The 26,089-nt window shown below is 43.8% G+C and overlaps 1 protein-coding gene across 1 annotated transcript in view; it reads left to right on the forward strand.

Moving 5' to 3' along the window:
• Nucleotides 1–8,429: 8,429 nt before the first annotated feature.
• LOC148431374 (tyrosine-protein kinase receptor-like) overlaps nucleotides 8,430–26,089 on the forward strand; it is a gene marked incomplete at both ends in the record, with an annotated part of 41,462 nt that continues 23,802 nt past the window's right edge. Inside the window, 2 exons of the mRNA XM_088466044.1 lie at nucleotides 8,430–8,569; nucleotides 14,544–14,681. Coding sequence (XP_088322170.1) covers nucleotides 8,430–8,569; nucleotides 14,544–14,681 — 278 coding nt within the window. The remainder of the gene's footprint in view (nucleotides 8,570–14,543; nucleotides 14,682–26,089) is intronic.

The raw sequence follows: 26,089 nt of genomic DNA on the forward strand, positions 1-26,089 counted from the left end.
CTCTAGCTAGCGAACGTTCAAAATAACGACAGTCCGTCTCCTCTTTGGTTGCAGGGAACGCTCGCACAAGTCAAAACCGGAAGTGGGCATGTCATTTATCGTTTGCCTGCTATTTCATTCTGCAAACATACTTGAATCGATTAATAGCAATTAGTATATTCATTAGCTTAATTGGTATTCACATCTTTGCAAGCCGTTTTTTTTTACAATGTCAATAAACTTTATTTTTGTTCGTGTGTGTCATTCCTTCCGCAGAATACGTACGTTTGTACCAAGGGGAGGTTTTTTCAAATTTTAAAGTTTGTTTGAATGCTACTATTGTTTTGCGTTTGTTTATATGCATATTATTCATCTTTATTAATAATATTTAAATTAGCTTACGCATGTCACTGCATCAAGCCTATCATAACTCACATTATATTTGTGAGGGTGTAGGTCACATGTCTCATACAATAACCAACAGAATGCTTTCTGTTAATTTTCAAAGTACATTAGCCAATCAAATTTTTTCTGGTCCCTTTATTAAAACTGTTTTTTGTTAACGCGAACTCCTGGTCCTCACAGATGTGATGGACTGGAGAATAACAGAACATCCGGCCCCCATCACTAACCTCCGCAAGCGGCAAGCCTATGCGGAGGTGCGTCGCCGGCTGCGTACCTTGGGCTTCCGCCGCAATATCGGCCAGCTCGAAAGGCGATGGTCTGATCTATGCCGAAGATCCCCACGCCTTTTGGCCAATTTGTGTCAGCAAATTGTTGAAAGTAAGTGTTTTTTTTTTAACATTTTAAATGTAAGCATACCTGCGTGTGCATGTTTTCCGTCTAGCCCTGTTTCTTTATTTTGGCCATACCTGCGTGTGCATGTTTTCCGTCTAGCCCTGTTTCTTTATTTTGGCCATACCTGCGTGTGCATGTTTTCCGTATAGCCCTGTTTTTTTTATTTTGGCCATACCTGCATGTGCATGTTTTCCGTATAGCCCTGTTTCTTTATTTTGGCCATACCTGCGTGTGCATGTTTTCCGTATAGCCCTTTTTTTTAAACAAATTTTTGGTGTGTTTTTTTTTTTGAAAAAATATGAAATATGTACTAATATAAATTTGTCCAACTCATTTAGGGGCTGAGCGCAGACTTCGACCTCAACAAAATCGACGACGTCGGGCTCGTCCCCTATCCCCCACTCCCTCCCAAACATCCTCTCCCCAACCTTCCGCAAATTCCCCCTCCACCCCAGACCTGGCAGACAGTGATGCCCCTCCCTCTCATCCGATTCCCATCCCTCAAAATTCAAACTCCCCTCCACCCCCCCTATCTTTTCATCACCCTCCCCTCCACCCACCCCTAGCTTTTCCTCACCCTCAACCTCCAGCCAAATTACCCCTCCTCCATCCGCCCACCACTGGCCCACCTCTGAGGAGGACGATATCGGGGCTCCTGGCCCAGTCAGCATAATGACCGATATGTTTCCCTTTTAAACTATGGTTGCTTTGGAAATGTTTGCTTTTTTGTTGATGTTGTCCTTTTACCTGTGCTGTTCAAATTTTTTGTAATGTTTTGGATATATATCTTTGTGCAACAATGTCTAGGATGTTTTCCACTTACACATATGACACATGTCCAAACACTCACACTTGTGTCTTTCTTGTTTACGGTACCAACAAATGTAGTATTTTTGCGTAGTTGTCCCTATTTTTTTTTTTATTCTTTTGTTTTTGTATAGTCTGCTTTTTAAGTTGTTTTGTAACATATAAATTAAGGTGTCATTTTAGTAATCCACACATTTTTTGAACCCACAGAGGACCAGAGGCGGATGCAAGAAATGTTGGATGGCTTGCAGAGGTTGAGGGGCCATGTCATAGGCATGCTCGTGGTCCTGGATCATATGTCGGCGCTCCTGCGCCACTAATTTTCTTGTTTTTCCACCCAGAAAATGTTTAAAAAAATAAAATTTATTTTGTTTTATTAAAGTCTCATTCCTTGTCTGGAAATATTAGATTGTAGAACCTTACATAAGTCGACTATTGCAGCATGAGTTTTTAAGTAATGTAAATTAGATTGTAGAAAGCTCAAGTAAGTATGTAAGCTGGCACATTAAATACCTAACAATACCAATAGGTTTGTAGAATTAACTGCAAATGTTTTTTTTTATGTTTTTGTGGGTAATGTAAAAATTAAATAAAACCTGCTTAGGGCTAGATTAGAAAACATACTGATTCACCATTAAACCTTTGGTGTTTGTTTTTAGCCACAAAGCAGGGTAAAATACTGTACAATTTAACACATTACAGGATTAGCCATTAAGCAAGTTTGCCTTTTTTGGACCAGGTTACACTTGCTTGTAATTTAACAAGGAAATGTTTGTTTAACGTTAAAAATAATTTTAATGCACACAAATAATAAACACAAAGTGAATTGGCACAATCATTTCACACAGTGAAAACACAAACAAAAATCCAAACAACACCAAAATGAAAAAAATAACAACAATCAAGAACTGTTTGAAGAAGTAGCATGCCAACATGAATACACAAATGAGGCGAAGAAATCATTGTTCCGGAAGTTATATCCAATGTGTCCACATGAAGTAAACTTTTTGGATCAGGTAGTAGGTTTTAGGTTAATTTTATGGAATAAAAGACAAAAAACAAGAAAACACAAATTAAAATTGGCCATTAAAATCTTACATGTCTACATTGTGTCAATTAACTGTTTTTTAAGAAATAATTACCTAAAAAATCGGGCCACAATGTCATCACGTATGGCCCCCCCACATACTGACCTTCGACCAACCTCGGGGGGCCATCCTCAGGCAAGGCATCCTCTGGCTGCATTGGGACACCACTCCTTATGGCGATGTTGTGAAATATACCACAAATACATGAGCTCGCCACCAGAGCGGTGGAGGCATCTGAATCTGCCTTTTAAAAGGCCGATACAGCACTCCACCACCTGCCTGGTGGCTGTAAGTGCAGAATTATACTCACTTTGTGGCCCTGGTGTGGGAACCAAATAAGGAGTGAGCAGCCAGGGCGTGCAAGGGTAACCACTGTCTCCTGTGAAAATATAAAAACAAACATCAGAACCATTGTGTAACAAGCTTTGCATTGGTTTCAACAGAAGGTTTAAACTTACCCAGAAGCCATGCATCACCAGCTTGTAGGTTGTTGCATTTGTGCCAAAGCCCTGATTGCCGGATGATGAAGGAATCATGTGCACTGCCGGGGAATTTGGCATTCAGGGACAGGATCTGGAGGGAGGCATCACATACCACCATTACATTCAGTGAATGAAAGTGCTTTCGGTTCCTAAAAATAGCCTCCAGCCTTGCTGGAGGCTGAAGTGGTATGTGAGTGCCATCCACAACCCCTATCATGTGTGGGAAGCCAGCTATTTGGTAAAAATTCGCCTTCGCCACATTAAGGGTACCCATATCCAATGACATTTTAATAAAATGATGGAGGTGTTTAAAAAGGGCCTCCATCACTACCCTCAGGATCCTTGAAAAGGAGGATTGGGATATTCCCGCAACTATTCCCACAGTGGTTTGAAAGGATCCTGAGGCACAAAAATGTAACACCGACATTAATTGAGTAAGTGGTGGTATTGCTGTAGGAATGTCAATTTGCCGTTCAAGATCACTCTCTATTAATGAGTGTCTATGATGATTTGGGGCGGCAGACGGTATCGCCTTACTACCTCATCATCTGGCATTCCAAAAAGGGTGACATGTGTCCTATATATCTGGGGCCTTGCACGCCTACGAGGCCTATGCCTGGGACGTTAACTTCACTGTCGAAGTTAACGTTTCATATCGGATTATTTTTCTGCGTTAAGTCTGGTGCGCGCTCCCGCTTATCCCCGTATTCAATATAAAATTTCTGAAAACGGGAAACTCCGAAGTTGGATTGGCATAAAGTTACGCATTTTTCCTTAAAATAATTGTAAGACCCCCCTAAAGTTGTAGAAACATGGGTGAACACTATGGGTACCCCCGTTTTAGCCTTTAATTGAAAGTCGGGGATTTAAATAGCCGCAGCAGGTGTTTTTTTTCCCAACATTGAAGAAGTGATGCAGAAGAGCACTTAGGTTTTTTTTTTCATTTTTTTAAGTGGTCCATCATTGGGGTACATGAAAATGGGGACTAGCATGTTTTGATGTCCCTAAAGTAAGTTTTTAACAAATCAGCATTTGGGCACCTGCCACTATAATTCTATTCTAGAATACACCTGCCGCATACTTGCAAAATAGCCCTGAACCTATTTCCCTATTGTTAAACAATTTTTTAAAATTGTTTTTTTTTTGCACCCCAATTTTTAAGTTAATATTTTGGGGTGTCCATTTTTTTTTCAAAACAAAATATTTGGACACAGTTCTTTTTTAACTGACATTCTCAGGGGTGCAGGCTATTTTTTTAAAGCCTGCACCCCTAAACCCCAATTCTGCACTTTTTTTCGACACCTATTCAATGGTGAAAACTTATCACCGTTTTGTCTCAAAGACTTGTCAAAACTGCAATGTCTTTGATATTGAATAGGGTGTAAAAGTAAATACGGCCAGAATGATGCCATAATTGCGAAATTAATGCAAAACCGATGTTAACGCACCCATATTGAATACCCCTGTTAGTGTTAAGACATGATTTAACACTAAAAAATTCAAGACACATTAGTTCGCAAAATAGTACGCTACTTTTACAGTTCAATCAAGACACATTAGTTCGCAAAATAGTACGCTACTTTTACAGTTCAATCAAGACACATTAGTTCGCAAAATAGTACGCTACATTTAGTGGTAAGACATTATTGTTCACAGAAAATAAACAACATTACTTTTCCAAACATATGCTAAGAACAACACATCTAATTTGTAAAATCATGAAAACAAAAACACTTACCAAAAACAGCCAAATATCCCAAAGTTCAAAAACTTCACTGGGGCAATGCCAAAATAACTGTAAACCAAAAAAAAAAATTAAAACATTTGTAAACTATTTACTCGTATTTTTTACGGTGGTTTTTAAAAATACTTACTCAACAAATCACAAAAAAATAGCCAAACAATCCTAAAAATAACCAACGGAAAAGAAAGAAGCTAGAAAAAAAACAAAAAAACGCTCCGAAAATGTCCTCCTTCTACTCACTAAACCTCAAAACCACTCCAACGCCAAACCTCCAACAAACAACATGCCACATCGACTCCAGTCACACCAAGCCATAAATAGTCTTTATTTTGCTGCTCAAATTAAGGACGGACAATAGGAGCGCACAAACAATGATGCGGCCGAATAATGCTGACGCAGGTATAAAAACATCACTGAAAACCCAAATCGGTCTGCTGTAGTGAGACCTGAAAGTCAAAAATGGCTACAGAGCAGCAAAGCACTGGCCAAGAGGCGCCAGGTAAGTATTTTTATTTTTTGGGCTAAAGGATTATGTGGGACCAAAATTTTTGGGACATTTTACATTATACATTTTATTTCCAAATTAAAAAAAGGTGTTGAGGATGTCATGGAAGAGGCTGCTGGGCCTAGTAGGCCAACTAAACAAACCAAAAAAAAAAGACAGCCACAATTCACAAGAAAGGAGATGGAGGTTTTGGTCCAGATGTGCAATGACAACCTGCCACAGGCAGCAAGGAATATGGGTGCAAGCCAGAAATGGAAAATGTGGGATGACATAGCCACTGCTGTCAATAGGGTGTGTGAGTTTGAACGTTCAACCCAGGAGGTCAAACGCCGGTACGTACAAACTACATTTTATTAAAAAGTGTTTACAGGTCCAAATACTGCAGGAATAATGCCAACTTTTTAACACACAGATGGAACGACTTCAAATATCGGCTGAAGCAAAAACTGGCTGATAGGGCTAGGCATGCAGGGGGGACAGGTGGGGGTCCCACCCCTGTGTCATTGGAGCTCAACGATTTGGAGGAGATGGCCCAGGGGTGTGCAGGATGAGGAGGTGTTTGGCGTGTCGAACATGGATACCGACATGCCAGACTTTGCGGCTCCTCATGTTGCCTCAGGTAAATGTAGTAATGCTAATAACTCAGAAATGTGTTTGGGACAATATCTAGATTATAATGTTACTCTTTTCTCTTTTTTTTCAGAGACACAGGCGGATGAGTCTGCTCCAGAGGGGAGCTTTGGCCGCTGAACTTCTGCTGGCTCTGCAGGGGAGGAACCAGTAGATCCGGCTGGGGACCCTGTGGCAGACAGTCCAGGGCAATCCCCCTCGCAGGCAGTGGCCCTCCTCACTGAGCTCAATATTAAAACGGATCAGCACACTGAGATTCTGGTGAGGCTGGACACCAGTCTGCTACGGGTGGCGGAGGCCCTGGAGCGAAGTGCTGCGGCCAACGTGACCATTGCTAAGGCCCTGGCGGAAAATACTGGGGCCAACGTCCGTATTGCAAATGCCCTGGAGCAGCTCATTCGCCAGCTGATGTTGGAGCCGGTCTCCCTTCCTGCCGGAACATCAGGATCCTCCACCTCTGGCACAACAACAGCCATCCCTCCAAATGTGCTTAGCCCTATGCCTAGTCCAGAGGCCCCAACATCTGCCTCTGGACAGGCCAGCCGAAGGACCTCCCGGACCCGTTCAGGCTCCCTCCCTACCCCGGCCAAACGGGCCAAAAGGCGATGATAGCACTGGCTAATTTTCCCACATTCCTTATCTGTGTTTGCCCCATATTCCTTAATGGCCAAAACCTCCCTCTCCTTTCTTGTGAATTGTTTTTAAATTTTGTTTGTTTGTTTGTGGTTTAAAAATGCCACTTTTTTTGTTTGTGCGTTTCTGAAAACATTTTTATTGTTTTTTTAAAGTTATCCATATTTTATTTTTGAAAAAACACAAAAAAAATAATTGTGTAAAAAAATAAAAAAATTTTGAAAATCTGAACAATTCTATTGTTAATTTATTCAAAAACTGGTTAAAAGGTAATCCCACAAACAAAATTACAAACATACAACGGAAATGTAAACATTATTTTTTACAAAAAAAACCAAGGGTTAAAAACCATTTAAGAGTTTTAATTAACACTTAGCAAAAAACAAAAGGACGATTGTTTTCTTGGCCACTAAAAAAAGCAGAAAAATAACAAACATGCCTACAATATTGTTGGCTGAAAAAAAGTAATAAACTAATTTAGGAAAAATACGCAAATTTAAAATACATTTGTAAGCTAATTGATTGTATAACCCAGAAATTAGCAGCTGAGTAGTTCACCTGCGTACGTTTTTTGCTAATAAAAAAAGGCTATTTGCTAAACACCTTACAAGCAGTTTAACAATTAAAAGAAGATTGTTTCTGTGGCCTCAATTGATAAATCGACACTCCATCGATGAGCCCAGGGAAGGACGAAGAGACCATTGTCATTGCGGTAGACTATACCAGACCACAAGCTGAGCGAGCAGTCTTACTGAAAATTGGATCAGACAGTGACGTATGACTTTTTCCGTTCACATTGGCCGCTCGCATCAGATAATTTATGTACGCCCAAAAAACGCCTCGCCACGCCTGCGTTTTCCCATCTCCACCCCAAAACGGACAGTTCTGTCAATCACATTTGACATGTCACTTCCTGTTTGCTATTCGACGAACGACTGAAAAAATGATCGCAATCAGCCGTACGCACATGCGCACTGTTACACCGACGCATGCGTGGTTTTACAACATCGGATGACTACGAGCGTACGGCCGCTTACGAGCGCCTCTGAATGAGGGCCATAGACCCCATATTTACTTATTAATGACTTTATCACTACAGATGTATGAATATACTTTCCAGTAGGAATACACTTTCCAGTATAAGTTCCACCTGATTGATTAAAAGGTTGATGCAGAAATCTGCCAGTCAATCTGCCACCCATGAAGTTTATTTAAATAGCTGCAGAGATCCTTACACCGCTGCATATGCCCGAACGAACATACACATTTTTTTTTTCCATTCACGCAATGCGGGATCAAATACAGCCAACTTGCATTCAACTCTGTAACAGACTCTATGTCAATATCAGTATAATGTATCCCTTTCAACAGTATATGAAAACACTTTCATTGGCTTCCACTTTAATACAGTAAAAAAAGGTTTGTGATCTAATCACGTCAGTGCACTTTGGAATAAATTTTAAATTGTTAAAACCAAATTGCTAGGCTTACAAATGCACTGTGTTACAGCTTAGTAAATCCTTTGTCAGGCGTCATGTGATTGTATTACTGTTCCATTGTGGAGTGGCATGGAAATCCATTCCTTAGAAGTTCTGTAGCACAGTGAGAATGCCCTCCAGCCACCTTGCTGGACGTAGTTGTCACAAGCCTTACATTGTCAGGGGTACGCATGTTACACCAAGGCTCTTGGCGGATACATGGATTAAAATGTAGCCATGAGCCTGAAAACAATGCATTATTTTGTGCTCTGGCTTGTACAATAGATCTCACTGGAAGAAGCTGAGCACGGAGATCGGTAGAATGGATGTCCCCTTTCAGATCTCTCTGAATTACAACTTTTCTGCTTTGAAGACAGACAACCTCCTTGTTCTGGATGCTCTCTACCTAAGAAGCTGCTTTGATGGTAAGTTCATTAACAACCATTAGTGAGATTTTATTTTCTTTATATGTAATTTACAATTAACAAGGGCCAGAGCCCCATCTTGTTATTAATCTTCATCTCCTGTCTGTCAGTGTCTTTGCACTTATGGTGAAGGGAGTTAGAACAAGTTTTAGCCAATCTATGGCCAATCAGATCATCAAAAAGCCACAGAAGATCAGGCTGTGTCAGATCAGTGTGCTGATTCTTTAGGAGGCAGCGATCTCTCCACTAGTGTGATGAGAAAGTAGGGACGCTTCTCCGCGACCAATGGCACAAATGCAGCGATGGTGCTAAGCACGATGGCATCATCAATGGTTAATCCTTTGATGGCTATCCCTATGAGAAAGTCAGGGCATGTTATGATGTGCGGATGGGAATGGAGCTGGACAGGAAGTTAGACCGAGAGTTAGAAAGAGAAAGGTCCTCTGACTAAAGGAGAAGGAACTTCTTCAATGTCAGTAAAAGCCTGTACCATATTCAAAAACGAGATGTTGGTATTTCTTTACAGTGCTGCCATGTACATGGCATTTTTACAGGAGTCTGTTCAGCTTTGAAGAGGCCTATATGTATATTGGCCTGATTCTGAGTTGTACACAAACCCGGTGGTTTCCATATACATGTAACTATGATGCTTGCCGATTGGTGCATTCGCAGGATCTGTACTGTGCATGTCCCAAACTGTGTCTGCGACGACGGTCACAGTGCTCCCTAAACCGCAGCATGTCAATCATACTGCAGCTTATGGGGCACTGCGACTGTCATTTGTGGGCAGGGAAGGGACGGTGACGACCAGCATCCCATAAAGGGCGTGTCAGCCCCATTTTCTAGCGTGCCGAGGCTAGTGTTTGCGTCTTCCGACACAACTCCATTGGCTCTGGCAGAGTGTATTTCATGGCCATCCTGAGGGTTACTCAGATGAGCGATGTTCACGTAAGTGATCTGATGGCTGCATCCTTGTACGCAGCAGCAGATCACAGAAGCCGGCAGGAGGGGTTTATATACACAAGAGGCCTCCTGCGACGGTAGCATAATTTTGTATCCCTGCTGCATAAAAGATGTTGTGGAGATGCGTATATCTGTTACAAGTCGCGGGCACGTCTTGTCACCCTCTAGCAGTTTACCTTCTCCGGACGCTGTTGTTCCTGTTCCGTCAGTTGCTAGGCGATCTGCACATCACAGGAGATCACGTATTTTGCACAGCACGGTGTGATTGGTTCCTTCCCTTATTTGTGCACGCTGGCCTTTTGCCGCCTCTCCAAACTCACTGTCTAGCTATTCCTGTTCGGTCAGTTCAACCTGCGGTTGCCAAAATTACTCCGGCCATCCCACCTCAGTACCGTAATTATGCCGATGTTTTCTCCAAACAGCTAGCAGGTGTCCTTCCTTCGCATCGTTCATACGACTGTGCCATTAATTTAGTTCAGGGTGCCAAATTACCTAAAGGCCGACTGTATTCCCTTTCCATTCCGGAGGACAAGTCGATGAAAGAGTACATCGAGGACGCATTGGAGAAGGGATTCATCCACCCCTCTAAGTCACCGGTTGGGGCTGTTTTTTTCTTCATTGAAAAGAAGTACGAGTTCCTCCGTCCGGGCATAGATTACAGATGTCTAAACAAAATTACCGTTAACAACTCTTATCCTCTACCGCTCATTTCGGTACTGTTCGATCAGCTGCGACAAGCTCACATCTTTTCTAAGACCGACCTTCGAGGAGCATATAATCTGATCCGAATTTAGAGTGGGGATGAGTAGAAGATGGCCTTCAGCACTCACTCAGGGCACTATGAGTACTTGGTCATGCCATTCGGCATTTCCAACGATCCAGCGTCTTCCAGGAACTCATCAACGATGTCCTTTGAGAATTCCTGGCAAAATTTGTAGTAGTCCTATCTCGACGACATCCTTATTTTCTCTCAGTCTGTGGACCAACATCACCAGCATGTCCATCAAGTCTTACAAAAACTGCGTGAAAACCACCTCTACGCTAAACTGGAGAAGTGTGATTTCGATGTCACCCAAGTCTCGTTTTTAGGATACATTATATCCTTTCAGGGATTTTCCATGGACCCGGGTAAAGTCAAAGCCATACTGGAGTGGGTCCAACCAACTACCCTTAAAGCTATTCAGTGCTTCCTCGGCTTTGCCAACTACTACAGGAGGTTTATCAACTCTTTCTCTACTATCGTGGCACCCATAGTAAAACTGACTAAACAAGGAGCTGATACCTTCAATTGGACATCTAAGGCTGTTCAGGCTTTCGAGGCTCTTAAGACCGCTTTCACACAGGCTCCAGTCCTCTGTCATCCTAATCCGGACTTCCCGTTTGTTCTTGAAGTGGACACCTCCGAGGTTTGAGCTGGAGCCATCCTGTCCCAGAGAGATTCAGTTGACAACAAATTGCATCCATGTACTTACTTTTCCCGCAAATTCACCTCAGCAGAATGCAATTATGATGTGGGAAATTGGGAGCTACTCGCAATTAAGCGGGCCTTTGAAGACTGGAGACACTGGCTTGAGGTGGCCAAACATCAAATCACGGTTCTTACCGACCATAAGAACTTGTCATATATCTAGTCTGCCAAGTGATTTAACTCCCAACAAGCACGCTGGGCACTATTCTTTACTCGCTTCAACTTCCTTATATCCTTCCGTCCCGGATCTAAAAATATCAAGGCTGATGCCCTCTCTAGGAGCTTTGTTCCAGTGCAGCAGACTGCCTGCTCTGGCGAACCAATTATCCCTGAGTCTCGCATTCACTGTGCTTTTGCTCGAAACCTAGCTAAACTCATTCAGGCCTGTCAGTTGGAATCTCCTCCAGAAAAACCTCCTGGTCTATTTGTTCCAGAAAGATTCAGGAAGTCAGTTTTACTGAATTTCCACTCTCAATGAGCTTTCGGGCATCCTGGTATTAGCAAGACGGTTGACTTACTCTCTCATGCAATCTGGTGGCCTTCTCTGAACAATGATGTTTGCGAATTTGTCCTGGCATGTGAGATCTATGCTTGAAACAAAACACCTTGGACAGTCCCTTCTGGCCTGTTGCTGTCTCTCCATATCTAAAAGACCTTGGACACACATAGCCATGGACTTTGTCGTTGACCTCCCAGTTTCTGCCTGATGCTCCATCATCTGGACTATTGTGGACCGCTTTAGCAAGATGGCACATTTCATCCCATTGACCAAGCTACCCTCTGCTAATGAGCTTTTCAGTTTATTTCTTCAGCATATCTTTCACCTGCATGGTCTTCTGGAGGATATAGTGTCAGATCGAGGAACACAATTTGTGGCACAATTTTGTAGAGCCTTCTATTAATCCTCGGGCATTTGCCTCAGTCTTTCCTCAGGGTATCATCCGCAGTCCAACGGGCAAACTGAGCATGCTAACCAGTCCCTGGAGCAGTATCTACGCTGTTATGTTTCCAAATGCCATAATGACTGGGTTTCTCATCTGCTGCTGGCTGAATTTGCCTTTAACAACTCGTACCATTCAGCTTCTTCAGTTTCTCCTTTTTTCTGTGTCACGTGTCAACATTCCAGAGCAAATTCATTCGACTCCAGTTTGCCAACAACACCTTCCACTGTTCCTTGTTTGTCTTTAGTTCAGTCAAGTTCAAGCCCAAGCTTCCATCCAGGCCTGCTTCTATTGTAGTCCACGGTCAACACAAATTTGTGGTTGAGAGAATCTTGGATTCTAAGATTTCCACTGGGAAAGCTAAGGCACATAGGAGCGCACCTGGGTTCCTGAAAATGCTGTACATGCTCCCAGGTTGAAGATACTTTTCTTCTGAGATTTTCCGGACAAACCGGGTTGTGGGAGTTCTTCAACCCCACTTCAAGGGGGGGTACTGTTACAAGTCACGGGCACGACTTGTCTCCCTCTAGCAGTTTACCTTCTCCTGATGCTGTTGTTGCTGTTCCGTCAGTTGCTAGGCAATCTGCACATCACAGGAGGTCACGTGTTTTCCACAGCATGGTGTGATTTGTTCCTTCCTCTATTTGTGCACGCTGGCCTTTTGCGCCTAGCTGACTATAGCACTCCTTTTGGCTCTCTCGGCTCTGCTGCATGGTCAGGATTCTGTGCTTTCTTGCTGTGTTGTGTCCTGGTTCTCCAGCGGTATTGCCTAACCACCGATTATCGGCTTCCCAGCCACACCAGCAGCTTCCGTGCTGCCACAGGCTCATCAGCCACTGCATTTGCTTCCCAGCCACACCAGCAGCTTCCGTGCTGCCACCGGCTCACCAGCCACTGCATCGGCTTCCCAGCCGCACCTGCAGCTTCCGTGCTGCCACCGGCTCACCAGCCACTGCATCGGCTTCCCAGCCACACAAGCAGCTTCTGTGCTGCCATCGGCTCACAAATCACTGCATTGGTTTCCCAGCCGCACCAGCAGCTTTCATTCTGCCACCAGCTCCTAAGCCACTCCATCGGCTTCCCAGCCGCACCAGCAGCTTCCATGCTCCCGTCGGCTCTCAAAGCCACATCTCAAGTACACCAACTTGTGCACCGGCTCCCAAGCCGCACCATCGGCTCTCAAAGCCACATCTCAAGTACACCAACCTGTGTACCAGCTCCCAAGCCGCACCTTCAGCTCTCAAAGCCACATCTCTAGTACACCAAATTGTGTACCGGCTCCCAAGCCGCACCTTTGGCTCTCAAAGCCACATCTCAAGTACCTCAAATTGTGTACCGGCTCCCAAGCCGCACCTTTGGCTCTCAAAGCTGCATGTCAAGTACACTAACTTGTGTACCGGCTCCATAGCCGCACCATTGGCTCTCAAAGCTGCATATCAAGTACACCAACTTGTGTAACGGCTCCCAAGCTGCACCATCAGCTCTCAAAGCTGCATCTCAAGTACACCAGGCTGTGTACCAGCTCCCAAGCTGCACCATCGACACCTTAGCCACATCATCAGCTCCCAAAGCCACAAAATCTAATCCTTTACTCTTACTACTGGCTCAAAGCCGCACCATCGGCACCTTAGCCACACTATTGGCTCTCAAAGCCACACCATCGGCTCTCAAAGCCACATCTCAAGTACACCAACCTGTGTACCAGCTCCAAAGCCACAGCATCAACACCTTAACCGTATCATCAGCTCCCAACGGCACAACATCTAATCCTTTACTCTTACTACTGGCTCAAAGCCGCACCATCGGCTCATAAGCCGCATCGTCGGCTCTCAAAGCCAAACCTTCCTGCACCTCAGCACTCAAGCCGCATCACTGGCTCTCCAGCCACACCATCGGCTCTCAAAGCCAAACCTTCCTGCACATTGGCACTCAAGCCGCATCACTGGCTCTCCAGCCACACCATCGGGTCTCTAGTTGCCTCATTGACACTTCCTGTTTCAAACTCCTCACCTCACAACTGGATCCCATCAGACACCCGCGTAAGCTTCTACTACCTCAAGTATTAATTCCAGGCGGCAACTTAAGTACCGGTGAACGTCTTCAGTTCTAAGGGAACAACGGGTGGCTGTTAGTGGCGGAAGACCTCACCAGGCCGGGTTCTAGGGGGCTTACGCGGAGTAGTCTTTGGGATTCGTAACAATATCTTTGAATCAAGCCTATTGTTCCCATAGAGCATTGTTCGAAACTCATTGTTCTAGTAAAGCTAGTTCTGTGGGTATTCACTATAATAACAACCAAAACAACCTGGGTGGGGTAGTGACTCACAGGGCTGTCATGTAAATTAAATTTTACAGAAGTCACTTCATTTACTATTTAAAATTGCAATCATTCTGAGGCTTAGGGCCAACTGCGACTGTCGTCACAGATACAGATTTATACATGTGCCGTAGAGATCCTGCGCATGAACAGATCACCAAGCATCGGAGTTGTACGTAAATCATCAGATTGAGTTGCTGGTAGACGCACATTTAGCTTAAAGCAAACAACATCTGGCTGGTCACATACTTGTCCAAATTTCAAAATCACTATCTTCTCACTTCAGGCCATAGAGAGGGAGATTCATCTACCTGCCCCTGGGATTCACCATTCCTTTGTAAAAACGGGGAATGTATTGGTAATGTGAAGGTGTGTGACTTTCAGCTGGACTGCCCAGGAGGAGACGATGAAGGTTCAATATGCGGTAAGTACCAAGACTGCTTTATGTTATCTCATAACCTGCTGTTTCTTGTAATATAATTGTAAATGTGATGCTCTTCTACCCGGCCATCAAAGAGTCCTTAAGGTGAGATTATTACTTCAGTGATGGAACCAGACTTGCCAGCTTGTGATCTAAGTTGTTAGTGTTCTGGCTATGAATAGTGTGTTGCAAAGGGTCCAGCTGTTTTTATGAGGTTATAAATGCTTTATTTAGCTTAAGCTGCAGTAGCCTGAAGCTCAGGACTGGCATTCATGGCCTTTGGATACTGCCACTATTAATCCTTCTATCAATCCCCAAATGTACTGCACTCTCACTGTAGCTATTCTACTCATTGCCTCAATTACCACTTTATTACGCAGACCGCCTTCTAGTGGCCATTATGCAGAAGAGCACTCATTCTGGTGAACGCTATGTAATATAGACACTGGGCCTGATTCAGAGTCATATGTTATTGCATTCACAGCTGCGATAATGCTTGCAATTTATATGCGAAAATATGTTAATGCCAAACAACATACTCCCTGTCTGATATAGTGTTTGACAGACACCCACTTTCCCTATCTTAGTTGTGTGCAGATCTGCCGGGGGTTTGAGATCACACCACCATCGACACAACATCGCACTCATATCGAATCCTCGAGTAAGTCCTGGGTTGCGCAGATTCCGGGTCAACTTTCTCTCTAAAAATGACCTCTGAGACTGTGGTTCTGCGATTGGGAACACAGCTGCTTTCACAGACACACCCCTGGAACTCCCATAACATGCCCACGAGCCATCCTCTTTTTGTGAACACTTTCGGCCACATCCCTGACTCCACCCGGGAATGCCCATGGATCACAGAGGTCTGTTCAGGACCTGGCAATCACATCGCACATGCGCAGTCAGACTTTCCTCTGCGTTTCTCAAAATATCACTCAACAGCTAACACATCAGCATAGAGTACAACTCTGAATCAGGCGCTCTAAATGATATTCCATTGGGGACCAATACACAATCCAGAGCTATGTTTCAAGTAAGGAAAAACTAAGATTACTATTTTTTGTGTGGGGGGGGGGGGAACTCTTTTTATATTAGTTTGTGTTAAAACAGTGGTCGGGGAACAGGGGTAAATTACCCCTCTTGGGGTAAAACTGAAATTCCTGGGAATTGCATGCCCGGCTGTCCGTCCATTACCCCCAGGAATGGAGGTCACTGGCGCCGGGTGCAGCGGCGCACCCGCTGCACCCGGCGTCAGTGACCTCCAGCCCGGCGCCGCAGGGAGGCTGTAAGCCGGACGCCCGCTGATATGTTCTTACCAGTGGGCGCCCGGCTCCTTCGCTGCAGCGCCGCGTTAGCCGGAGGCTGGAGTTCTCTTCTGAACTCCAGCTTCCGCCTCTCTCCATGCGCACTATGGGAGAGACGTCATGACATCTCTCCCATAGTTCCGAGGAGCAGCTGGGCGGACAGGACGGCGGTGGATGCAGGAGAGGGGATTAAGGTGTTTTTTATTTTTTTGTACAAGCGGCACTACAGGGGCATAATTATGGGGGCACTGCAACAGGGGCAACACTATGGGGGCACTGCTACAGGGGCATAACTATGGGGGCACTACAACCAGGGCATAACTATGAGGGCACTGCTACAGGGGCATAACTATGGCACTGCTACAGGGGCATAACTATGGGGGCACTGCTACAGGGTCATAACTGTGAGGGCACTACTACAGGGGCATAACTGTGAGGGCAATGATACAGGGGCATAACTATGGGGGCACTGCTACAGGGGCATAGCTATGGGGGCACTGCTACAGAGGCATAAGTATGAGGGCACTGCTACAGGGGCATAACTATGGGGGCACTGCTACAGGGGCATAACTATAAGTCTAAATATATTTTGGGGTAAAAGGTAAAAAAGTTCCCTGACCCCTGTGTTAAAACATAACTTTCAATAATACTCAACTTAAAAAAAAGAACTTGGTCTACTTGACCACAAAGAATATTTTAAAATAATAATTATATAATAGTATGCACACTAGAAAGAAATAGAAGGACACTACAGGAGATACTGTACAGTATATGGTTTTAACATAGTTCTGAAGGGTTAATCCCCCCGGGAGCCCTAAAACCTAACCCTCCCCCCACCGCGGATGTCCGCCGCCGGGCTACTGGCTTACCTTCATTCGGTATAGCGGGCGTCGGGCTCCCGGCGTAGGTCTAATGACAGGCGTCGGGTTATAGACGCCTGTCATTAGCACCTTGCCGGGATTAGACAGTCGGGATGCCGGCGGTCGGCATTTAGACTGTCGGCTTCCTGACTACATTCCAGTTCTGAATATTATCTACATCAAAAAGAATTTGAGCCGCATTTAATTTGAGCCGAGCCGCGATACTTTTCCACATCCCGGATTTTTCGCCTATTTTGTAGGTGGAATAGTATCGCGCTCGTGCCCGCTTTACCCACTTGGGGCATACTTGGGGACCCCCCCAGAGTCAAGTTCGCTAGTTTTTAACTTTGTCCCCCAAAATTTTTTTTTACAACCCCAAATTCAAAGTCATTTTTTAGGATGTTCTTAAGTGTGTTTTTTTTTTTTAAATTTGACACAGATTACCTTTGGGGGACTGTCTGAAGGCTGCACGGGGGTTCCCGCAACATTGCATCCCGAAACCCCAATTCTGCACTTTTTCCGCCTCCCATTCATAGGCGAAACTTTTCCGCCTATTACATTGCATTGACTTTCCGCCTTTGAAATTGAATATGGAGTAAAATCAAAACAGGCGAAAATGACGTCATCAGTGAAAAGTTTCCGCCAAAAACACGCGGAAACGGCTTTTCGCCTCAAATTGAATAGGGGCCTTTATCTGCTCCATATATCTTGCAGTCTCTGAAAAGATGTGTGTCTGTGATGTGTATGTATATCTATACTGATCACAAACTAATACTTTTGAAAAAAGACTATTATATATATATATATATATATATATATATATCCACAAACTTATCTAGTTCTTGTTGGGTCAATGATAGTTGATAAATAACAGTTGTATAGCAAGTCAGCCTATTGTGTTTTTAAATCACATCATACCTGCATTTCACCAATATCTATCTATCTATCTGTCTATTTATCTATAAATCTATCTGTCACAGTGTGCCGGACTCCTGTGGTTACTTATCAGCTCCGGCAACACTGGAGCCCCGGTCGGCAGTGGGCGGGAAGTCCCCGTTGCGGGAGTTCCTGCTTTCGGCTCCATCCTCTGTTGTGTCGTGGGCATGGCTATGGAATGCAGGCAGCCGCAGCTCCCCTAGGGGAGCGCGCACCGCCCTGCAGGAGAATTTAAAGAGATAGGTGCGCCAAATGTGACGTCATGTTTTGCGCAAGATTCTAACTCCTTCCTATAAGAGGGAGTCTTTGGGCACTAAACAAGTGCCAGAATATAGGCTCCCAACCTTACTCCAGCGTTCCTTTATCTGTGTTTGCTCCTGCTCCTTCCTGACTTAGGCTTGTTCATGACCTGATTTTGTCTCCTCCCTGGTACTGCGCTTGGTATTCATCCTTGGCTTCGTTCCTGACCCTGATACGGTCTGATTCCTGGTACCGTCTTGTCTGTCTGGTTCTGACCCCGTTTGTGACTACTATTGTATGCCTCCTTCGTACACCACTGTATCCAATGTACACCAGCACCTGTACTAGCAAACCTGGTCTGATAGATAGATAGATAGATAGATAGATAGATAGATAGATAGATAGATAGATAGATAGATAGCAATAGTAAAATGCAGGTACTGTAGGATGTTAATTATAACCACAATAGGCTGATCATGTGACTTGCTATAGTAGTGTCAGTTATCAAATGTATCTGTTAATAGATCTACTGACCTTGTAACCTAAGCTTATTTTAATCCAAATGATTGTTAGATAGATAGATAGATAGATAGATAGATAGATAGATAGATAGATAGATAGATAAGCAATGGTGAAATGCAGGTAAGATCTATCTGTCTTATCAATTTATCTATCTAACATTTTTTTTCATATATAACATATAGGTTAAAACTAGGGGTGAGCGGGTTCGGATTTCTGAAATCCGAACCCCCCCGAGCCCCCCCGATCCGAGTCCGATCCGAGTCAGGCTCGACTTTTCCCGCCTGACTCGGATCTGAAATCGAGGCAAAACGTCATCATCCCGCCTTCCGAGTCTCGCGGGTTTTGGATCCTATATAAGGTACCCGCGTCGGCGCCATTTTCTCACTCGGCTGTGGACAGTGAAGAGGGAGGGTGGGAGTTAGGGCTGGCTGGGCTGTGTAGTGTAGTGCTGCTGTTGTCCACTACTTCAAAGTCCATAGGGGCTGGCTGTGTTGTGCTGTGCTGCTGTTGTTAATAGGGGCTGTGTCCACTACTTCAAAGTCCATAGGGGCTGGCTGGACTGTGTTGTGCAGTCAGTTCTCCATAGGGGCTGTGTCCACTCCAAAGTCCTGTGCAGTGTCCCAGTCCTAAAGGGGTGCTGTAGTGTTGTCCAGGGGGTGCTCTGTCCATCAGGGGTGCTCCCCCCAAGTGCTAAAAAAATAATATATTTTCTGTGTTTGTGAATTGTGTGCGCAGTAGCCGCACGTGCATCAACAAAGTAGTGCCAAGCGTGCGCCTGTGTCATAAGTAAAGGGCCGGCTGGCTTGACCGTTAAAGGGTGCTGTAACCCCCAAAGTACACTCCAGTCCAAACCGAAAAAAAAATTATTTTCTGTGTTTGTGAATTGTGTGCGCAGTAGCCGCACGTGCATCAACAAAGTAGTGCCAAGCGTGCGCCTGTGTCATAAGTAAAGGGCCGGCTGGCTTGACCGTTAAAGGGTGCTGTAACCCCAAAAGTACACTCCAGTCCAAACCGAAAAAAAAATTATTTTCTGTGTTTGTGAATTGTGTGCGCAGTAGCCGCACGTGCATCAACAAAGTAGTGCCAAGTGTGCGCCTGTGTCATAAGTAAAGGGCCGGCTGGCTTGACCGTTAAAGGGTGCTGTAACCCCCAAAGTACACTCCAGTCCAAACCAAAAAAATATATATTTTCTGTGTTTGTGACTTGTGTGCACTGTGGCTGCACGTGCATCAATAAAGGAGCAGCGCCAAGCGTGCGCCTGTGTCCCATAAGTAAAGAGCCGGCTGGCTCATTTCTTAAAGGGTGGTGTAACCCACAAAGTGCACTACTCTCCAGCAAAAATAAAAAAATATTTTCTGTGTTTGTGTGCGCTTTAGCCGCACGTATATATCAATATAACATAAATGGAGGACCAAACTTTCTCCGATAAAAATAAAATAGGGAAAGATCAAGAACCACTTCCTCCCAGTGCTATTGCTGTTGCTGGGAGTTGTTCATCATCCCAGAGAGGAAGTAGGAACATCACTACTTTTACTAAACAATTGACCCTCCAACAGTCCCTAGCGATGAGGATGAAGTACGACAGCAGTCATCCTGAAGCAAAACGTATAACTGAGGCCTTGACTGCTATGTTGGTGTTAGACGTGCGTCCGGTATCCGCCATTAGTGCAGTGGGATTTAGACAATTGATGGAGGTAGTGTGTCCCCGGTTCCAAATCCCGTCTAGATTCCACCTGCATCCTCAAAGCAGCAGCGACAAGCGTGCGTCTGTCTGTTAAAGGGTGGTGACACCCTCAAAGTGTGCTACACAAACAATAAAAATATTTTTCTTTTTTTTTCTGTCTTTGTGAATTGTGTGGGCTGTAGCCGCACTTGCATCCTCAAAGCAGCAGCGACAAGCGTGCGTCTGTCTGTTAAAGGGTGGTGTAACTCTCAAAGTGCTCCAAAAAATACAAAACAATTTTTTTAATGTGTTTGTGACTTGTGTGCGATGTAGCCGCACTTGCATCCTCAAAGCAGCAGCGACAAGCGTGCGTCTGTCTGTTAAAGGGTGGTGACACCCTCAAAGTGTGCTACACAAACAATTAAAATATTGTTCTTTTTTTTCGATCTTTGTGAAATGTGTGGGCTGTAGCCGCACCTGCATCCTTAAAGCAGCAGCGACAAGCGTGCGTCTGTCTGTTAAAGGGTGGTGACACCCTCAAAGTGTGCTACACAAACAATTAAAATATTGTTCTTTTTTTTTTCGGTCTTTGTGAAATGTGTGGGCTGTAGCCGCACCTGCATCCTTAAAGCAGCAGCGACAAGCGTGCGTCTGTCTGTTAAAGGGTGGTGACACCCTCAAAGTGTGCTACACAAACAATAAAAATATTCTTCTTCTTTTTTCTGTCTTTGTGAATTGTGTGGGCTGTAGCCGCACTTGCATCCTCAAAGCAGCAGCGACAAGCGTGCGTCTGTCTGTTAAAGGGTGGTGTAACCCTCAAAGTGCGCTCCACAAACAATAAAAATATTCTTTTTTTTTTTCCTGTCTTTGTGAATTGTGTGGGCTGTAGCCGCACTTGCATCCTCAAAGCAGCAGCGACAAGCGTGCGTCTGTCTGTTAAAGGATTACATCGGTGACAGCATCCAAGTAGGCATGTCAGACAGTCCGTACCTGTACTGGCAGGAAAAAGAAGCAATTTGGAGGTCCCTGTACAAACTGGCTCTATTTTACCTGAGTTGCCCCCCCTCCAGTGTGTACTCCGAAAGAGTGTTTAGTGCAGCCGGGAACCTTGTCAGCGAAAGGCGTAGGAGGTTGCTTCCACAAAATGTGGAGAAGATGATGTTCATAAAATGAATTATCAACTCTTCCAGGGAGACCAGCCTCCAGAACGTACAGAGGGACCTGTGGTTCCAGCGGGGACTAATTAATACTCTGTGAGGATGAGGATGTACACACTGAAGAGGGTGAGGAATTGGTGGATGAGGAGGATGAGGATGACATCTTGCCTCCGTAGAGCCAGTTTGTGCAGGGACAGATTAATTGCCAGCTTGTTTTGTGGGGGCCCAAACGAACCAATAATTTCAGCCACAGTTGTGTGGCAGACCCTGGCGCTGAAATGATTGGTTTGTTAAAGTGTGCATGTCCTGTTTATACAACATAAGGGTGGGTGGGAGGGCCCAAGGACAATTCCATCTTGCACCTCTTTTTTTTCTTTGCATTATGTACAGTTTGGGGCCTAGTTTTTCAAACTGCCATCCTGTCTGCCACTGCAGTTTCACACCTAGATGGGTCACGTGTTTGTGCCGCCCACTCGTGTTGCTTAGCATAGTCATCCAGCTACCTCGGTGCAACCTTTTGGACATAAAAACACTATTGTGAGGTGTGAGGTGTTCAGAATAGACTGGAAATGAGTGGAAATTACGGTTATTGAGGTTAATAATAGCATAGGAGCAGAAAAACCTTCAAATTCTGTGATTTTAGCTGTTTTTATGCTTTTTTTCAAAAAAATACAGATCCAAAACACAAAACCCAGAACCCAAAACACGGAAGGGTGGTTTTGGCAAAACCTCCAGATCCAAAACACGAAGAAAGATCCAGATCCAAAACACGAAAAGTGGCCGGTGCACACCCCTAGTTAAAACAAGATTAACTTACACTGTGAGATGTCATATCAGCGGACAGTTCTCTACAAACTGGTCAGGGCGATTGAGAGACTGATAGGCAAACATGTCACATATCAAATGAATCAGCACAGTCTGCCGGTGAGCCGTAGTCACATCACTTTGCGACAGATGCATTTTCGACAAGAAAGACTCTAAAATGATGCCTGGCCCTAGCAGGGTCTCACAGGACCAGGTGTGCCAAGCGGGCTGTTTGACGTGACAGCAGCAAAGACGAGTGAGGACACATCTGTAAGAGAGACATACTGTAGGAACATGTGAGACATTAGGGAAAGGTGAACATAGGGTGATTAGCAATACATCATCAAATTGTTTTATATTCTACTACATACAGTAGTGCTAAACGCATCTAAAATGAATCTCATATTATCAAAATCCCTAAACCTCTGCGGTGACCTCTGGCCATTCGATTTAAATTTCCATTCCCCCACTTCTAATTTCCCACTTCGAGCACTGGTTTATATAATATTGCACAGAATATGCAGGATGTGGTTAGAGAAGACCCAAGATGATGCTCTTTGTAGTAAACAGTAAAAGTAATAAAAAATAAACAAATACAGGTAAAAAAATAAAAGAAATAGTAACTACCGTACAAAGTATAAAAAGGAAGCACGCCCTTACTTATAGCTTCTGTAATCTACCCTAAACTAAAATAAATAGGATATGTGAGAAATACGGGTATCCATTTGAGGATATATTTCCAGGTATGCACTAATTGCTAAATAATAATCATGGGAAAGTGTTATATATATATATACATATACTATTAACAGAGGCAATTTCAAGAACAGACAATCTGGATAGAAAAGAACTTCTTAAGTACAAAACCAGACCCAAAAAAGAAGACGTAGTACCTATCATTACCCAGTTCAATAGGGAAGAGGGCAGAATCCGACAGATCCTAAATAAACACTGGGGAATCTTGAAGATGGACCCCATTTTATCAGGAATTTTACCCAATAAACCTACTGTTTTTAAGAAAGCAAGGAACCTCAAGGATATTTTGGCCCCTAGTATGCTTCAACCAACAAAATCCAATAGGCAAGACCTCAACAAATGTCTGGGTGCATATAAGTGTGGACACTGTAATATGTGCAGGTTTTTACACCCCAACAGGAGGCAGTTCTCTAATTTTGACAACTCCAAAACATATAACATGAAACATTTTATTAATTGTAACACCTGCTCTGTAATTTATTTGCTTGAGTGCCCATGTGGCCTTAAATATGTGGGCAAAACTAAAAGAAACCTTAAATTCAGAATACAGGAGCATGTCAGAAATATAAAGAATAAAATTGAGAACCACTCTGTGTCCAGACACTACAAGTTACATCATAATGCTAATCCTGAAAACTTACTTTTTAGAGGTATTGAACACGTGAAACTGAAACTGGGTCCGAGAGGTGGTGTTCTGGATCTTTGAGCTAAATACTCTTCTACCTCAGGGCCTTAACGATAGCTATGAAATTGCACCCTTTTTATGATTTTTTATGATTATTTATCATTCTGTGATGTTTACAATTTTGCTGCATTTTATGGTTTGTTTTAAATTTATACTGTGGATTTTATGGTTCTATGACTTTTAAGTACCGTTCAACCCTATACTTTTAATAATCCTCTTATTAGTGATGCGTATTGCGTATTTTAGTTCCTTTTTTATTCAATATTATGAATTTATAGTCCATGTTGTTTTTATTCAAAATACTGTATTGTATCTGTGTTATATATATTTTCTTGTCATTGCTGTATTTTACAACACCATCGAGTTGATATATGCTGCTGTTGATTTCTCATTATATATCTGAGAATCAACATCAACAAAATGGCCGCTTTATGTCTCATGGTAGGGCCATTTGCCACCAACAAAATGGCCGCTTATCACTTACTGTATCTGAAGGAACCAATAAAATGGCCGCCGCCGCGTGTGTATACATTCACAGCGGTGGTTATACCTGTTATATAGCCCCGCTAATGCAGAGTGCCTTCTCTACACTAAGGATCCCTGCATCACTTTATTCTGTCAGCGCGATCGCGGCAGACACTTTCTATCAGCCGCCGCGATCTGCGCATGCGCGAGTTCTGCCGCGCGGCATCTTGGGATTTGTAGTTTACCATACAAGATGGCCGCGGGCAGCTGTGCATGCGCAGAACAGCGCTAGATGCCGTTTTGGCCGCTAATCAGTACCTTATAAGTTACAGTACAAAAAGGGCACCCCAAATAGTTCACCCATACCCCTGAGGAAGTCTATTTGGACAAAACGCGTTGGGACCCCTGTTCCAGCCCCTCTCCACACTGCTGATTATTCAGATAAGCACCTCATTATCTTATTTATATGTTTTTTAACCCTTTGTGTACCCTGTATCCCTTTGTACTAAGTGTCATTAAAAAAAAACCCTTGTTGAGGAAGCTCCTCTGAGTAAGGGTAATTTTCTGCTTATTTAAAGCTGACCTACTCCACTTACATACGTAACGTTGGGGCCATTATGGGAGTTTGAAGAGACGACTTAGTACTTTATGCAGTGATTCAAGTGACGTTCTGATACGCATTCTTAACTATCAAACCATTTTATTTGGACGTAAAATTACTACACTATATGTGCTTATTTTGGCTCGATGCGAGTCAATCTTATTTAAGGTTCCTGGTCACCCTGAAGTTGTGAATGTACCCCACCATATGAGGTCCCAGCAAAAGATGCACAGATAAGCGTTAAAGTTTTATTTTCTGGTACGCACATTTATATTCGAGCACGTGCTAAAAACATTTTGAATAACTACACTATCAGGTGCATGTTCTTTCCATACCTCATTTCCAGATCACATTTACCCTGACTGTCATTCAGGAACACGGGAAGACTGCTGCCACCTTCACCAGAGGGATTTAAGTGTCACACCTGTTAGCACTAACCGGACTCCATCTTTGCACTACGGTGCAATATCACTTGTGACTTGAATCAGAGCGCCATTCTATACATCTTATACATATATATATATATATATATATATATATATATATATATATATATAAAAAAAAAAAAATCAGAAAACCCAGCACTCACCATGTTTAAACACTCACAATGATGTATAAATAAATAAATAATGGGGATTTGGTTCATGGATTGATCAATGCATTTAAGCCCGCAGCCCACATCAAGAGACCCCACTGTTCTGCAGGTCCTACACTATCCGTCACCTTACCTTTAAAAGCCATTAGCTGGCAGGTGAGCTTTAAACCAGGTAACATTTTTTCAGTCTAAACTATGTGATAGCAGCTACCAGGTTTCCATCAGTGTGACGGATAGTGTAGGACCTGCAGAAAAGTGGGGTCCCGTGATGTGGGCTGCGGGCTTAAATGCATTGATCAATCCATGAACCAAATCCCCATTATTTATTTATTTATACATCATTGTGAGTGTTTAAACATGGTGAGTGCTGGGTTTTCTGATTTTATTTATTTAAGCAATGTGGTCACAGGCCACTTGCACCCCAGTCCTGGGAATGGCGAGTGCAGGTCTGCACCCCAAATCTAGGAGTGGCAAGTGCAGTGGATTTCTGACTTTATATATATATATATATATATATATATTGTGATGACTTGGGGTATTTAGCTCGGCAGAGGGTGGATGGGTGCAGTGTTTAGGTGCTTATTGAGGGTCCACACACGGTTTTCAAGTAAATAAACGATGCTTTTACTTCCAGCTTGTGAATTCAGGATACAGAAAACAACAAAACACAATCCTGGTGGCCTTCCCTGTATCACACAGATATAGGCCCTGGCTTTCTCAGCCCGCAGCTTTACGGCTTCAATGTCCCACGGTCCGAGAGTTTTGTGGTCCCCCCCTTGCCTCCTGCAAGGTCCAGACACCGGCCTCCTGGCCCCCAATGGCT

The sequence above is a fragment of the Taudactylus pleione genome, unplaced genomic scaffold (genome assembly GCF_031769625.1).
Source record: "Taudactylus pleione unplaced genomic scaffold, aTauple2 ptg002356l, whole genome shotgun sequence".
In the NCBI taxonomy this organism is placed as follows: domain Eukaryota; kingdom Metazoa; phylum Chordata; class Amphibia; order Anura; family Myobatrachidae; genus Taudactylus; species Taudactylus pleione.